The sequence below is a fragment of the Papaver somniferum genome, chromosome 8, assembly GCF_003573695.1.
Source record: "Papaver somniferum cultivar HN1 chromosome 8, ASM357369v1, whole genome shotgun sequence".
In the NCBI taxonomy this organism is placed as follows: domain Eukaryota; kingdom Viridiplantae; phylum Streptophyta; class Magnoliopsida; order Ranunculales; family Papaveraceae; genus Papaver; species Papaver somniferum.
The window spans coordinates 141,687,120-141,703,644 of NC_039365.1; the positions used below are offsets into that span (position 1 = coordinate 141,687,120).

The 16,525-nt window shown below is 36.3% G+C and overlaps 3 protein-coding genes across 3 annotated transcripts; 1 reads left to right on the forward strand and 2 right to left on the reverse strand.

Annotated features, from left to right (window-relative positions):
- Nucleotides 1–262: 262 nt before the first annotated feature.
- On the forward strand, nucleotides 263–3,885 carry LOC113303256. Its single transcript, XM_026552285.1, has 8 exons — nucleotides 263–270; nucleotides 367–477; nucleotides 1,006–1,102; nucleotides 2,327–2,416; nucleotides 2,514–2,610; nucleotides 2,949–3,096; nucleotides 3,468–3,520; nucleotides 3,653–3,885. Exons 3-8 carry the CDS (start codon nucleotides 1,079–1,081, stop codon nucleotides 3,742–3,744), a joined length of 504 nt encoding a protein of 167 aa, XP_026408070.1. The 5' UTR covers nucleotides 263–270; nucleotides 367–477; nucleotides 1,006–1,078; the 3' UTR covers nucleotides 3,745–3,885.
- A 2,271-nt stretch (nucleotides 3,886–6,156) lies between these two features.
- Nucleotides 6,157–8,988, reverse strand: LOC113303255 (nascent polypeptide-associated complex subunit beta-like). Its single transcript, XM_026552284.1, has 6 exons — nucleotides 8,858–8,988; nucleotides 7,900–7,967; nucleotides 7,229–7,377; nucleotides 7,056–7,112; nucleotides 6,716–6,754; nucleotides 6,157–6,599 (listed from the first exon to the last, which is right to left on the reverse strand). The coding sequence occupies exons 2-6, from the start codon at nucleotides 7,965–7,967 to the stop codon at nucleotides 6,424–6,426; spliced, it is 489 nt and encodes a 162-aa protein (XP_026408069.1). The 5' UTR covers nucleotides 8,858–8,988; the 3' UTR covers nucleotides 6,157–6,423.
- A 647-nt stretch (nucleotides 8,989–9,635) lies between these two features.
- On the reverse strand, nucleotides 9,636–12,254 carry LOC113303258 (basic transcription factor 3-like). The gene is made up of 6 exons (XM_026552286.1): nucleotides 12,171–12,254; nucleotides 11,041–11,108; nucleotides 10,636–10,784; nucleotides 10,496–10,552; nucleotides 10,112–10,150; nucleotides 9,636–9,981 (listed from the first exon to the last, which is right to left on the reverse strand). Exons 2-6 carry the CDS (start codon nucleotides 11,106–11,108, stop codon nucleotides 9,821–9,823), a joined length of 474 nt encoding a protein of 157 aa, XP_026408071.1. The 5' UTR covers nucleotides 12,171–12,254; the 3' UTR covers nucleotides 9,636–9,820.
- Nucleotides 12,255–16,525: the final 4,271 nt, after the last annotated feature.

The following is a 16,525-nucleotide window of genomic DNA, read 5'->3' on the forward strand; positions in this document are numbered from 1 at the left end:
ATCAACTTCGTTTGACATACTACAGACGAATAGGGATTTCACACATCTTTATTTTTCTTTGTCGGATTTTAACTAATTAAAGTAAACTCTTTTTTTGTTTTGGGTGATCATCATTCTATTACTGTAATGCTGTAAGCAGATATGGTAACTACTTGTGATGACAACATACTAGTACTGTGAAACGAGTTTGGCGGTTCCTTTGAGGTCCTATTTTGTGCACACTACTCATCATCAGTGTGAATTATTTAGTTGGTCCCACTGTTCTACGTGGTAAAAATCTCATCTCTTGTTAAGATCACGCAAAACACTTTTGAGAGAGTGAACATGATAGAATAAATTCTATTTCTACTTTTGTGGAATTTGAAGTTTATGTTTGGAGAATATACATTGGAGTCGATCTAAAGTCCACCTTTGGAGATACCGTCTTCACTGTTTTCAAATAAAGATTTCTAGTACGAGTAGTAGTATTTTCTCAAGGTAGCCTTTTCATCCCTCCTTTTGATGCATTCTTATCCGCTTATACTTGCTCAGCAATCTTTTTATCTCTTGAAAATTAACAAGACAATCCTTTTACTTTGTCAAGAAAGTGGTGTGTCCAACCGAGTACTATTCATTCCGAGTGTCGCCCGGTATTCATGTTATCTGGACAAAAAGAATAAGAGGCTTACGATTAAACTTTGGCCACTCCAGAAACTTTTTCCTTCATACATTCCAAGTTGCAAATATTCAAATATCCTAGGACTCTAGGAGGTAGTTGTTTCTAATTCGTACACAACTACTACGACTTCTTTTGTCTTGCATCTATAAAAAACAACTTGTGGTGTCAATTTCTATTAATGTTCTTATTGTATACATTGAATATTATGCTAGGCCTCTCATTTTTTTTTCTAGCTAGCTGAAGTGGTGAGAATAGTTTTAGTATTGTCTTTTCGTTTGTTCGAATCAAATTAACGTGTTCGTCTTATTGCAAGATGATTTCTTAATCAAGCTTTATTCATGATGCAGAGATTCTTGTTTCATCTTTCTCTTTAAAGGCATTTTGTCTCATTACTTGTCTTCCTCCATAGCTTCACTTAAAATGGAAGAACTTTTGCCCCACCAGGTTAGAAGAAGAAAAAACACACCTCTTTCCTCTACAAGTTTTTATTTTTCAAGTCTTATCATCTCTACTAAATATGAGGGCCAAACAATATATTGGGTCGACCTTTTGTGTTAATTTTCATACCCACAGGAAAGAAATGGTCCCATCATCGACCTGTCCTTATTTGAAAAAACAAAGTCAAACATATCTCTTGTATGAATCATGTGTATATCGATTTTTAGTATCAAGTTACATGTTTATAAAATCATCCAGTTAATCAAAAAATATCTTTTTAACTGTTGCTGGATTGGAGAAAAATATACAGTTGACCCATTAATGGCGGATCCATATCTAATCAAGGATAGATGAATATCTCATTCTTCCAAAACAATATGCTTGAATGTGTAGTATTGGTATAGCCGTATAGGTCACATTCAAAACACAGGAAGACTTAAAAGGAAGTTAGATCTTGGAGTTGAATAACAATAATTAGGTGTAGTACTAGTAGTGTGGGTAACAGATTTATGATGCATGGGAAGTACTTTCATCTGTTGAACAAATGACAACAAATTCCATGATGAAATGTTAAGGAATCCTACTTTGCAAGTGAAGTGAGATCTTCTACTTCTTAAGTGCAGTTGCTTACTCATGACACATATCTCAACAAGGGTATTAGGAACATTCCTGTTTCAAATAATCATACAACTTTATAAAGCAACCCACATGGGAATAGTTTATCAGGTGGTCACTTTTCTGGGGTTGTTAACAAGTGATAATTATTACTATTATAGTATTATTAGCAGCTGGATATATTCACTGATTTCATAAATATTATCCTATAAACAATAATTACTTTGAACAACTTGTTTCTTTTCTTTAATCAACTTAATGTTTTGCTTAACTCTTAAACTATCTGTAATTGCCTTTTGTGAGATGTTATGATGCATCTGTTGGATATGGTCAATATTTCCAAGGGTGTTGGGATGAGAAGCCCCTTGGGAAATTTCTTCGATAAATAGTTTCTGTTAGTGTGCAATGTGAATTTGTTCGAAAGGAAATAATCTTCATTGATGATGTTCTGGTTATATCTAATCAGGTAACCAAAACGATATGTTTTGGTGATACAATTCATATATGTGTTTGCAATGCAAAAACCTGCATTACATTTAGAGAAATGTGAAGCCTTCAATCAAGAACCCATTTCATATCTTCTAATTTCTTCTTGTTTCGTTTATGTTTGAGCAGAATCCTTCGACAGCTATGGATAGTGTGGTTTTGGATATTGAGAGCTTGATTCAGTCTCCAGATAAAAATTCTGGAAGCCCAAAAATGACAGTGAGTATCTGAATTCAGAAACAAGTTTAAGAACTCTCACTAACATTGGCTCTCAGATGATATACGGAGTATTAATTTTTTACGCTTTGTTTTGCAGAGGGTGCTAGCTCGAAAACCCTCTTATAGGATGGAAAGAAAGTGTGGTGCTGAGGAAGAAGAGATTGACCTGCCATCGAAGAAGCTCTTAACAAAAGGTAAGAATGGTTATCTCAATTTGTTGGATATAATGTGTCTTCAAGAAGCTCAAACTTAGCTTGAAATTTTACTTATGAGTCAATTATGGGACTTAGTTTTAAGTTTCAAAACCGGAATTTGAAATTGACCTGCATATCTACTCCATTTAACTAGGCCTTTCCAGCTTCCCTTGCTTGGATATTAGACTTTGATACTACACTATCTAAAAACATACTAGCTTTAACTAATCCTGGTAGCGAAATGGTCGCTTACCATCACTTAGATTAAACTGCTTCTAGTGTTTTTTGTAACTGGGTTATATTTGATACAAAGAAAATTGTATCCTTTTCTTTTGCAGTAAATTCGCATCTGGAACCATTAATCACAATTAAAGCTGCAGCTTCAACTTCCCCAACCAAACTTACAGAAATGAGCGATGGAAGGACTACTAAGCGATTCAATCGCTTCCTAAATCCAAGGAAGATTCTTCTCATGTTTGCAACTGTGTAAGTGCACATTCAAATTTTACCAGTCTCCTGCTTAGAAAACTTGAAGCATAAATACTGCATAACAAACTTCTTAAATTTATCAAAAACATGTATAGGATATCATTTGCCATAAATCACCACATAAAATGCTAGATCTACTGGTTAGTCAAAATGGCTTTAGTTTTCTGGGGCTCTTAAGCTTTGGTCACATACACCATAAGTGGCTGTTTAGGGTCTTAGACAACTGCCATATTTCGCATAACCGCAAAATCATTCTCATGCATGCCAAACAATCTTTAATGAGCCCAACAATTATGTATATGCTGTAGGTACAAACTATTACTACTATCATTCATTCTATTCATTCAAAGCATTTTTTGATGTTGCAGGTCTAGCATGGGCACAATGATACTCATATACTTCACACTTGCCATGAACAGAGGTAATTGAAAACTCCAAAAGTTAGGTGCTTTAATATCACCATATTTATTGTAAGGTGATGGATCAAACAGAAAGGAATCACATCCTTTTTTTCTTTTCATTTTGTTATGGTTGATCTACATCTTGGGAAAAGGTTGGAGTTTTGAAATGGGGTCACTAGCATCTGTCCATAGCAGAAAAAGAAAAAGAAGAAAAAACAGAAGAGAAGAGAAGAGAATTGTTTAATGTGTATTGATTGCTAAACCTCAGGAATTTAAAGTTCCCTTCTGATCAAATGTTAAATTTAAAATGAAAAAAGATATGAAGGAAATTTTCTGCTCCTGTTGCACTCATTTAGTACTTCATATTCAATACTTCTTTACTCTTTTGCCTTGAAATTACTCTTCTGCAGAGCTCTCTCTCCAGTACATTACCTTATACTGTCCATAGAGTATGGAAATTCAAAACCTAATGTAAACTCTCAATATGTCAGCATTCATTCAATTTCTGGTCAGACTTTTCTATTAAATTTTGGTAACTTCAGTTGTATTTTCAACTGTTGTCAAATTTGAGCTGAGCTTGCATATCCTGTGGCATGTCTCCAAAATGGTGTGATGTCCTCAACTCAACTCTGTCGAGATAAAATGCAAATTCCTCCGTCAACTGTAAGTCGTAGTACAAGGGTGGCTGCTAAGAAAATTTAACAAGTGCACATGCAAAAAGAAATACTTATATACGGTTTTTATTTGATGCGAAAATGAGAGCAAAGACAAACAGTACTAAGCAGGTTGTTTTTGGATTAAAAGGCAAAAGTGCAGTAGTTCTCAGAAAGTATTTCACATGGTAGCATATGTGAAAGAACTTTAAGAACAGTTTCTTTTAAGAATAGTTGTGCAAACCTTATTGCATTTACAAGTCACCCCTCAAATTGTTAAAAACTACTGCTGCAGCATTTTCTCCCCCTGCTTCCCTCGAGTGCCTATATACTTCAGATGCTACAATTAAACCATATCAGCGGCTGCAAACGTGATTCTAGGAAATGAGCAGTAGTGTAGAAGGGTACTACACAGACGACTAATTGAACCATGAAAAATATTCAATAAGGTAATATAGTTAATCATGTATACCATACATTTCCCGCTCATGCCAGTGAAACACTTTTCTCAGAGTGCTGGGAACAACTCGTTGGAAACATTTGACATCTGACATCGACGTTATATATGTTTTTAATAACCAATATGAGATTTCGTAGGGAAACAGTTTAGACTAAGTCACTTGTTCAAGCTACCACTATAATGGGTGGACTCTGAAGCTCTCCTTGATCATTAACCAACAAAAGGCAAGCGACAGCATACTGGGGCTTGTTATTGGACTCTCCGACATGGAGGCGCATCCAATAGCAGTCGAGACTTGGTGGGTGAATGGCGTACATGTCCATGCACCCTTCTAGCCACCAACTATTTTTCTTTAGATAAAAAAGAATTGCTATCTCACCTCTACTCGGAAACCTAATCTTCCGATATTTCAACTTTTGCAACAGGTTCATAGTGTTGCAATTCAAAAAGAAAGTGTGGCCTAAAAGTTAACACTGGTTGTCTCTCCTAGCATGTGCTCGCGGGTGAAGTAGCAAAGAGATTGAAGCGCTGAAGGTTCAGCGCCACAAAAATCACCTTTACGTTGAATGGTTCAGCACTCACAAAAATCACACGGATCACAAAAATCACAAAATTTGATCTGAGGCTCAAAATTGGTTGCGCTGAACCAAACAACGCTGGACGGTGTCCCAGCTGACGTGGGCTGCTAATCTAGCTGCTAGATTAGCACTCCCATCGGACTTAGGAAGTAGTCATGGCTGACGTGAACTGCTAATCTAGCTGCTAGATTAGCACCCATAGGACTAAGCCTAACAAGATTTCAGGGAGTAGATCAGTGTCCCGTGAGCTAAAAGAAATAGTGATGCTTCGGTGCTCTTTCGAATCTACCGGAAACCTACATACAAACAGAGGAGACAAATGTAGCATCATTTTCTTTAGCTTTTCTAAGTTCTAAGTTCGAACCATGCTGCTGTGTTTTTCATGTGCGTGTCCACTGCTAAAACTACGAAATCCTAAATCTTAGTCATGAAGGTCCTCGTACGGCAGGGCTCATCCGCAGAAGATGCTCATCAAAGTAACTAGAAATTCTAGAGCAGAACCTGCTTTATTATTAAAGGTCAGCATCCCAGTGGAAGGAAGGAGGAGTTTCTAACTGCACTGAGTTGTCTTAGATGAACAAGCAAATGTAATTGAACTTTTTTGATGCATGGGGAGGGAGTGACTCCTTCGAAACAAAGGAGTGCACCACTCCCCCAAAAAACCCAACTCCTTGGTTCTCCTTGATTTCTAACTCGTATTGGGATCTCACCTCTGTGCAAATTCCTTCCATGTAGAGTTCCATAAGATTAGCAACATTGTTAACTACTACAATTTCCATAAGATGTGATCCTGTAGGGAAGGGATTATAGGTCCATCGGATTTTCTTATTAACAATGTCTATGGAGCAAATACTTCTGCTAACCTTCATTACCAATTATCTACTTTATTTATCCAAAAAGCTAAATAACTATATCGACTTCATATTGCCTCGCTGAATCTTGTACTTCGTCGTTAAACTAATATCTCATGGGAACAACTTCTAATAGAAAAAAGAGTTCACAATAAAGTGCAAATGCATAAGAAAATTTGCAATAATGACAGATTAAATCTTCAAACAGGACAGTTACATGTAATTCCCACGAACATGGTTGATTGCTACCAAGAGAAAGGAGAGGAGAGCCTAATAGGAAAAAGACCAGGCAGTAGAGAACACTAAAAATTTCAAGACAATAGATAATGTCAAAAAACCGAAATTGTAGGGACATATTATTTTAGCTTTCCCTTGCAATATCTAGGAAGCTGGTTTTTCCTCGTCGGCTGCAGCTTCGAATGTCTCTCCAGCCACAAGCTCTGGCACATCATCGTCATCCTCCTCAGGGATTGTTCCAGGAATGGCACCTGCGCCACCAGGCATCTGCTTCTGGAATTGTTCTGCAAGCTTCCTCAAGTTGTCCAAGTTATCCGGTCCTGAAAAAGTAACACCACGTACAGGGTATACCGTTGTTTAAACACCAAGCACCAGTACCAACAATGATATTTGGAAATGCACAAGAAAACACGGAAATGAACAAAGGCAAACTTACCCAATTGGTTGATAATTCCAGGTAAAAGATCTTGCAATTCTGGAATACACAAAAAAAGTTTGTAACCAAGTAAGTTTTTCAAACAACAATGGACATGCGAAACACAGCAATGATGGTCCATGGTACTGCTAAACCACAGAGAAGCACCAGAATAACTTGTATATCTAGTAATCACTTGATTAAGCGTAGAAATAGATGTCTGAAATGGGAACTTAGGGCACTCGTGACCTAGTATATGATCCACAAACTGAACAAATACTGTTGGTGCATTAAACATTCACATAAAGAAGAAAAACATTCCCGTGCTAGAAAGCTAAACAATGATAATGGAGGAGCTTACTCTTTGTTTGAGGAGAACCACTAACAACCCATGTGTTGGCAGCAATTGAAGCTTGAACTGAAAGAGACATAAATTCATTGCTTAGTATAACACATAGAATCACGAAGGCCTGCCAATACTAACTAAAAAAGAACTGTTCGGTAACTGAATCCTAAGACTCATTATATTTATACCTTTAGGGTTTTGGAACTGGATGACTACATCGTCCTTGAAAATATTGACCTCCTCAATGGCTGGAATGGCATTAACACCTATTCTTTTAAGAGTGCTTTGAAGCCTTTTATCATCTGTGGTTGTGGTCTTGTGTACAGCCTTCTTCTTTCTGCCAATATAAAATAAAAGTTACAACCAGATAATTTTAAAATAATGGTTATAAGGGAGAAAAGATGGAGAACCTTGCAGATGAGATTCAAAAACAAAGTTAATGCACAGATCAACACACTTTTCTTCCTGGGGCTTAAATTTTGTTATGGAAGCGAGGAATAGATTAGTAATCGACAATATACAAGCCATCCCACAACTAGGGGGGATCAACTATAAGAACCTGTAGAAAAACGATTTCACGAGTAAAAGGCTCTGCAACCACGTCATTCCTACTACCCCCACAGATAAACCAAGGTAAAAATAGATCTATTTAGGGTTAAAGGTGACAGTCACATGTGTATATATTTATCACATTTGATAAATGGAAAGATACACACACACCAATCTGTAAAATTATAAATTATCAATAGGAAAACATGAAAGCATAGCAAGTATGGTTGAATTAAAAAAATAACTTTACGGAACCTATGGATATAAAAGCAATAAGGAGAAAGGAAAACAAGAGAAGAATTCGGTAGACCTTCTAACGCTTCCCTTTCCACCAGTGCGCACGGCACCAGCCATCTTCTGGAGCTTCTCTATATTCATCTGCATTTACACAAGAGAACATCAGGGAACCTGGCAAGTTATTAATGGATCAAATTGAACATTGAACTACAGTTAAACAGTACATAATTACAATCAACACACTGGGATTGATCATCCCTGAAAGACTGAATCTTATCCTTCGTCTATTTGACACAAACGCTATTCATTACAAACTTTGAATGGTGAGAAAATAAATGTGCACATTTTTCAGTACTCACTTTCTAGGAATTAGGATCATTGTTTTATGATAGGAGAACCCTACACGAAACTCATTGTGATAATAGAGTATCACCTGTGTTAATTTTTGATACTAATTCTCAAACTAGATGGCAGAAATACAAATTTACGGATAAACATACATACAAGGTGATTTAACGAACGAAAGTAAATATGCTATCATTGAAAAACTATAATGGTACTGGTACTCTGATGGACTTACCCTGTGGCTAAACAATAGAAAAACTTAGCAACTGATTCACTAACCTTCCCAATTAAGATACAGTATCTCACAAACAAATGGAATATCTAATCAAATCCAAGAAAACATTTCTTTTAAAGAGTACCTCTATTGTTACACTGAGAATCAGCACACTCAATCTCATCTAATAGCATATAATCAAGCACACACCAACAAAATAACATAAATAAAAATCATATTATCAATCGATCCATTGAAAACATAATACAATAGCCTTTAAAGAAGGAAGATCAAAAAACTCTTAACAAACCATAAACCCTTTCAACCAAAGCCACAAAACCCTAACATCAAAACTAATCTCAATCCTAATCAACAGCAAACCCTAAAAAAGGAAACAAACCTAAACTTCATTTCATGGAGAAAACAAATCAACAACAGATTTGAAAACCCTAAAGATGAAGGATAATAATACCTTGGAAGGTTTTTGTTTTGTGGATAACGAAAGAGCGATGGGTTTGTTTGGTACGCCGCAACAGAGCTAGCTCACACTGATATTCTAAGTATATATAAACCTAATCATTAAAATTCCATTATTGCCCTATTTCTATCTAAAATTTGGTTCCGGTTCTGTATAATTTTTGGTTCTGGTTCTTTTGTAGTCCTGGATTCAAGCCTCGGGAAAAATGAATAAGAAGTTTTGCACCCGAGAAATGTTTCAGAAGTTAGAACGTATATGATGAGAGTCATTTTTGTTTTCAATCCGCAGAGAGTTCTGTTGTCCAACTATATTGCATAAGATTGGGGCAAGGTGATGATCATACCGCGTATAATTTGATGCTAATCAACAAAACATGGATTCTTTTCTGAACATCCAGCCACCACATCATTTATATGCAAACTTTAAAGTGATGGAACAATTTACATAGTAAATCTACACAGAAAACAACTAAACATGTCCTCATCAAACAATTTATTTAGGAGAAACATTTATTTATCCATATGACCTATTGACCTAGTTTACTGGGCATTTGCACAAACTGCGTATCTTTATACCTAATAAGAAAGAAACTACCATGCAATAAAAAACAAGGAGAGGTTATGTTTCCTGATGCACCACCATAGAAGGTACAATATTATTTTCCATCTTGGACTTTTCTCAAGAACACCATTCCAGGGGAAAATGAGATAGCAGGATGTAAGGTTGTGTAATTTGAAGGTTCCAATGGAGAAACAGTTGGAAAGAACCAACGAAAGAAATATAAGCAGACTAAGCTTTTCTCAATAATGTTTGTCCAATAACACTAAAATATAACTTGTCAAGACACGAATATGAAATGCAATAAAGATAAAACAGCATTGAGAAAATCACTACCAAAACCTCAGAAATCAATTTATCAAAACAAAAATATTTGTAGACAAAGCTTGGTTAGAATATCTATGCAGTCTTAGCCTCTTCAGCAGCTGCTTCAAATGTCTCTCCAGCTACTAGCTCAGGGACATCATCGTCGTCTTCCTCTTGAGCTGCTGCTGCTGCACCTGCTCCTTGTTTCTTGAATTGCTCTGCAAGCTTTCTTAGGTTGTCCAAGTTATCAGGCCCTGCAAACAAATTAAGACCATCTTCAGACAAGATCCCGAGATGCCATTACAAGATTTAAACTGTCCCAACTTAAACTCATAAGCAAATAAGAACATAGAAAAGAAATGTCATAGATGTAGCTAAACATACCCAATTGGTTGATGATTCCAGGGAGGATATCTTGCAATTCTGTGTCACAAAAGTGCAAGTGTTGGGTGATCAAATGTTGGCAGGAAATCAGGAGTTCGAATATTTTGTCAATAAATGAAAAAAAAAAAAACTCACATTTGCACAACCAATAAAACAATGAATAAGAAAGTGAAAAATCAGAGGATCATATGACTAGTAATGCATTCATTAGTGGGGCTTGCTTACGACTGATGCACTGATTGAGAGCAACGCAACAGTCATGGTGGAGTACAAGAATTGTCACACACATAAATATAGATAGATGAAAACAATAGACATAGATGTCAACCAAATAAACAGAACGAAAGCATATAAGTGAGTAAAGAAAAAGAACAAAGAGGTTACTTTTTGTTTGAGGAGATCCACTAACAACCCATGTGTTTGCAGCGATTGAGGCTTGAACTGAACAGAAAGCAATATACGTTATAACAAATACCAGGAATCAAAGCAACAAAGTTGATTACTGCTGGGAGACCTTTCGTTACCTTTAGGGTTCAAAAATTGGATAACTGAATCATCCTTGAAAATGTTGACTTCCTCAATAGCTGGGATCGCATTCACACCTACTCTCTTTAGAGTGCTCTGGAGCCTTTTGTCATCTGTGGTGGCAGTTTTGTGTACAGCCTTCTTCTTTCTGTTATTTAAGAGCAAAAGAACAGTACAACAGAACTAATGAGCACACGGGTACTTAAAAAACAAGACAAGCAAATTGGAGGAAAGTGAAGAAAACATGAAGTTCACTTCCATTTGCTACAGTCCACATGAATCTAAATATTTTCAATCTCAATTCCTCACAAGACACATATATAAGAAATTTGAAAGAAGAATATCACAACTTTTGAAAAACAAAAAACAAGAGAGAAAAACCGAAAGAAAATAATACAATATACCTTCGTACACTACCCTTTCCACCAGTGCGCACGGCACCAGCCATCTTCATGAGCTTATCCCTATTCATCTGCATCAAACATAACATTGAATCAGTAAAATTAACGACTTGTATATCTGAAAAATAGAGCTTTTCGAAATTCTGACAAAACAGAGATACAAAAATCAATTACAGGACCCCCAAAAGTAAACAAGTACAGGTAGACGCCTTTTCACAAATGTATGTTCAAATCATAGTGTGACTTATGGCGAAAGACACATGATATGTATGTTCAAATGCAACAAAAATAGAAAAACTTGGAAAATGCTTAAGATAAAGAACTAGGATAAAGAAGGTAAGCCAAATGACAGAAAACTTCATAGCCAGGAGAGGACATTATCAACAGCAATGAACGCACCACTAGTTATATTTAGAGACAAACACCCTTAGATCAATCAAACCAGAAAAGAAGTGGGGACATCTAAAATTAAATCAACTCCTTAATCTAGCTGGAGTCCAACATCTAACATATTTATAGTGGAATATCACAAACTTTTCATCTAATTAACAGAAAAAACATACATTCTGAACACTATTTTAATTTTCTGAGACATCACGCAAACCAGCAGGCTTAGTGCCAAAATACAAGCTCAGATTGCCCATAAGTACTACTAATCCCCTCCAAGACCCATACAGTAACTCAAACCATATCCAGACATTTCTAGCTCAAATGACACAAGCAAATTATCGAACAAAAAGAAAAACAAACTCATAATGACGCATCATCACTTACTAGGCATGAATCTCAACCACACAAGAAAAAAGAAACTATACTCAAAATACAATAATAAATCGAAAGTAAACATATCCTAAAAGTTCAATCAAGATAAACTTACACATACGATACCCACAGAACACTGATACTAAATTTTAATTAAAACCCTCAATTTAAGAAACAGTTTTCGATATAAATGAAATAAGAAAACCACAGTATCAGATAATGAAATAAAACCCTAAAAATCTAATAAAGACTAAAAAAATCACAAGCCATTAATAAGGAAGTGCAAATCAAGAAACATAATAAGATTATGAAACCAACTAAACTAAAACAAGGAATGACATTTTAGACAGAGAGCGATTTTAGGATGATACCTTTCTTTAGGGTTTTTCTTTTGTGTCGTGGAGACTGGAGTGAAAGGGGGTAGAAATATGAGGGTTTTGGCAGATGCATCTTCTGTGACTAACGAAAATTTATACCTATTACTTTCATTTCCAGTAATATCCTCGTTCACTTGTATATATTACTGTTTTGTCCCTATACAAATATTTTTAATCCAAATATATTATTTCTTTCAAAAGAAAAAGATTTTAGAAAAAATATGGAGGTTCCATTTAACAATTTTCTATGCTTCAAAAAAAATATATATATATATATATAAGAAAAAAAAAAAAAACAATTTTCTTATAGCAAACTTGAAATTAGTTTTGTTTTGATATGTTCATGCTTCACAACACAATACCAAAAAAAAAAGTGATATGTCCCTCGTACAAAGCTAAATATTCATAATAAAAATGAACACAATCTGAAACCTTTGACCATTAAAAATAAATAGTCGAAATTGAAAATGGTTGGTGATGAGGTTTGGTATCTCTAATACACTAATTTTTGATAGGAATGTATAAATTTGTAAAGGACATATCACCAAAAAAATTTTTTATTATAGATTCATTGACGTTTAGGTTTTATAAGGAAATTGACGTTGTAATGGTGAGATAATTTAAGAACAACCTGTCATGTACCAAGGTACGTGACGGGATAAACACCTGATTCAGAGAATCAAGTTTCTCTGGTTCTTGCGAACACAGCCTAAAATTGATTGAACGATTAATTTGATTAAAATTTGGATTTTTTTTCATTACAGGACTCTCTCTAACTTATAAGCTAGGATTTCCTTCCTAATATCTAACGACCAACTGGCCCACGTGTGTATATCTAAACCACATGTTACAATAGATAATAACGACTGCTAATAAGATAAAGGTTTCCAACTAGATACTACACTGACGTTGTATAAGATATGGGACACCCTCTTCTCATCATGACGGGTACATGACACTCCCTCCCCCTTCAAACATCTTTGTCCTCAAGGATGAGAACTGAATTGCGACACTCTCTTCTCATCATAGCGGGTACATCAATGTAGTTTCCTTCCACGAGAAGGAGGAGATCAGTAGCCTTGAGGCTCTCTGCACTTGAACTCTAAGCCCAAGAATCCAATGTCCACTGAACCTTGAAGTAAATTGAGCACACAAGGTAGTACGTCCCGTTAAAAACACAATCATGGAACTGAACGCATCCAAAGGTGTTGCCCTACAACCAAAGTTGTTGTTGCCTACAGATTTTGCTGAACATAACACCTGACCCAACGAAGATTGGAGTCCCAATAGTTTCTCTTCTGTGCAGTGTACATTAGCTCCCTACTGAACTTGTAGAGTGCTTACTATCCTTTGTATAAGTTGCTGGTGCTCCAGGACTAACAACATCCACACAATTATTGCAGTATTACCAACATTAGCCATTCCAAGAGATAGAGCACCTGTCATAGAAGTTGTAGTGACAAGGGAATTCGGTACGGCTCCATTTAAATACCAACCATAGAATGAAGCAACAGAATGTGCTGCAATTTTCCACCTCAAGGAATTTTCCAACTCAATTATTAGAAGAGAGGTTACTGTAGTAATGCTCAGATGGTTATGGTGTGCTCTTACCAGGATGAATGTTTTCCATGGACAGTCCTTTGTCATCAGATCATGCAAGTTGACAAACAAATTCGGTGCCTTCTCAGTGATCTGCTCTTTTCCTCTATCAAACACTAACCGACTGAAACCCGTAGGACTAGTAACATTTCCTATTCTCCATAAAAAAGTGGAAAAAAATCTGAAGTTCCACGTTAAGTAACTTACCCGTAGCAACGTTGTAAGAATTATTCCAACTTCCATAGGAGGAAAAACACCAAACTCCACGTGCAAAAGCTCAAGCGAAAATTGATTTTGTTGTTGATTCCCTTGCCATATCAACCAACTTGTTGGTGCTGAGAACTCTCCATAAGGGTTCAGGTTATAGTGCGTCATCATGAGTATGTACTGCCCGACACCTCTTCGAACTGGGAAAGAAACTTTAGGTAACCCTTGCTTTACACCCTCCCGTCTTATGCAAGTACCATGTCTTGTCATGAGATCTGCTGCAATCTGTTGATATATCGTTTCTGTCAAGGATAGAAGCAACACTTCACCAATAATTTCTGAACTGACCAGTTCAAGTCACCAGCACAACTGATTACCAAACCTAGTCTAATCTTCCGTATATATTTCCTAGTCTTTGTATAAGTAGTTTCCTAAAAAGTAGAAACTGTATCTGACCTTGTAAAACAGAAATACAAGTATAAATAGATTGTTTTGATCTCCACAGATTCATTGTGGAAGATAAACCAAAACCAAACTCTTGTGTTGGTATCATCCTGCGATCCAAAAACCACGCAATCCACAAAACAAAAAAAAACCTTTCATCAAATGGCAGATATTGAAACTCTTCAGAATGTTCACGTCAACCATCTTATCACACTTAAACTCACCGGAACTAATTATATTCTGTGGAAAACCTTGTTTAAACCCGTTCTGAGAGGATACAAACTCATTAGTTTCGTTGATGGGACAAAGGCAGTTCCCCCATGAACCCTTCCAAATTCAGAAGCCATTAATCCTGAATTTACAAAGCATGAAGACACCGATCAACTTCTGTTGGTTTGGCTTGTCTCTTCATTATCTGAAACTGTAATTGGCAAAGTCACAGGTCTCGAGACACCAAAAGCAGTCTGGGATACTCTAGAAAGGGAGATTTCCCCAAAAACATCTGCTCATCAGATGCAGCTTCGCTGACAACTGCACAATCTTCAGAAAGGTAATCTCACAATGCAGCAATACTTTTCTCAAGCTAAGAATATATTTGATGGTCTTTAAGCTTGTGGATACAATGTATCCTCTGAAGATATGAAGTATGTTCTTGTTAATGGACTCAATCAAAGTTATGACCCAATCATTATGGCATTGGGAACTTCCATTGATGTGGATATGGAGACATTCAAAGCGCATCTCCTTACCTATGACATGCGGCTAGAGCAGCAACAAGCTTTGCTACAACAACCATCGGCTAATTTGGCTACATATGGAGCATCCTCTTAATCGCCAAGGCCTGATCAGAGAAGATTCAGAAACAATCCACTAAATGGTCCAAATCGTAATCAACAACGTCCAAGTACAAACAACCAACCTGCACAAGGTCCCTGTCAACTCTGTGGTCGAAGAAATCATGTTGCATTTCGTTGATGGTATCGTTTTGACAAAGATTTTGTGCCACAACAGCGTGCACCTGCTGCCTATATTGCACTTCCTTAAGGACATGGAGATAACTGCTGGATTACAGACACAGGTGCAACCCATCACTTGACAGCTGACATCAAAAATCTCAGCATCCCTCATGAGTACGATGGCATGAACAAGTTCATGTTGGAAATGGTAATGCTCTCTCAATTGCAAATGTCAGTAAAGCAACTTTTACTCATAACAAAAGAACTTTTCAGCTCAATAATATTTATCACGTGCCAACAATACAAAGAAATCTTCTTTCAATACATCAATTTTGTAAAGACAGTGATGTATTTTTTGAATTTCACACAAATCTCTTTGTTGTAAAGGACAAAAGCACATGGAAAACACTGCTGCGGGGGCGGAATAACAATGGACTATATGTGTTTGATGATGTTTGCACTGGAAAGACTCAACTACAACCACAGTTATTCATTACCAATTCTCTGCCAGTTTGGCACCAAAGATTAGGACATCCAATGTTGAGGACTTTCCATCGAGTCATCAATAATTTCTCTCTTCCGTTATCAAATAAAACTTTTGATTTTTGTCATTCTTGCCACATTAGTAAGAGCAAGAAACTTCCCTTTCCAATTAGTAGTACTATCTTTGATAAACCATTAAGTTTGGTCGTCTCTGACATTTGGGTTTCTCCTGATATATCTAGGAATGGATTCCGTTACTATAAGCTTTTAATGGATGCTTTTTCACATTATACATGGGTTTTTCCACTTGTCCAAAAATCATATGCTTTAACAACTTTTGCACAGTTTAAAATGCAGGTGGAAATTCTTACAAACCACAAAATAAAGGTTTTACAATCTGATAATGCAGGTGAATACAAAAAGTTCACTGCCTTTCTCAATGATTCTGGTATTTTGCATCATTTTTCATGTCCTCACACATCTCCACAGAACGGTCTTGCTGAACGTAGAATAGGCCATGTAAATGAGTCAGGGTTAGCGCTACTCTTTTATGCTCAGATGCCGAAAACATTTTGGCCTGAAGCTTTCCAAACCTCATGCTACTTAATCAATAGGCTACCTAAATCACAAAATATCTCCAAAACACCAGTAGAGCTATTA

What these genes read in the sequence shown, in the direction of transcription:
- LOC113303255 (XM_026552284.1), bottom strand. Translation starts at nt 7,967, where the DNA reads ATGAATATAGAGAAGCTCCAGAAGATGGCTGGTGCCGTGCGCACTGGT. An exon ending in GGAAAGGGAAGCGTTAGAAG is followed by an intron (nt 7,378 to 7,899) that starts GTCTACCGAATT and finishes TTATATTGGCAG; the next exon opens with AAAGAAGAAGGCTGTACACA. An exon ending in TGGAATTATCAACCAATTGG is followed by an intron (nt 6,600 to 6,715) that starts GTAAGTTTGCCT and finishes TTACTTTTTCAG; the next exon opens with GACCGGATAACTTGGACAAC.
- LOC113303258 (XM_026552286.1), bottom strand. Translation starts at nt 11,108, where the DNA reads ATGAATAGGGATAAGCTCATGAAGATGGCTGGTGCCGTGCGCACTGGT. An exon ending in CCAATTTTTGAACCCTAAAG is followed by an intron (nt 10,553 to 10,635) that starts GTAACGAAAGGT and finishes CTTTCTGTTCAG; the next exon opens with TTCAAGCCTCAATCGCTGCA. An exon ending in TGGAATCATCAACCAATTGG is followed by an intron (nt 9,982 to 10,111) that starts GTATGTTTAGCT and finishes ATTTGTTTGCAG; the next exon opens with GGCCTGATAACTTGGACAAC.
- LOC113303256 (XM_026552285.1), top strand. Translation starts at nt 1,079, where the DNA reads ATGGAAGAACTTTTGCCCCACCAG. An exon ending in AAGAACTTTTGCCCCACCAG is followed by an intron (nt 1,103 to 2,326) that starts GTTAGAAGAAGA and finishes ATGTTTGAGCAG; the next exon opens with AATCCTTCGACAGCTATGGA. An exon ending in CTGGAAGCCCAAAAATGACA is followed by an intron (nt 2,417 to 2,513) that starts GTGAGTATCTGA and finishes TTTGTTTTGCAG; the next exon opens with AGGGTGCTAGCTCGAAAACC.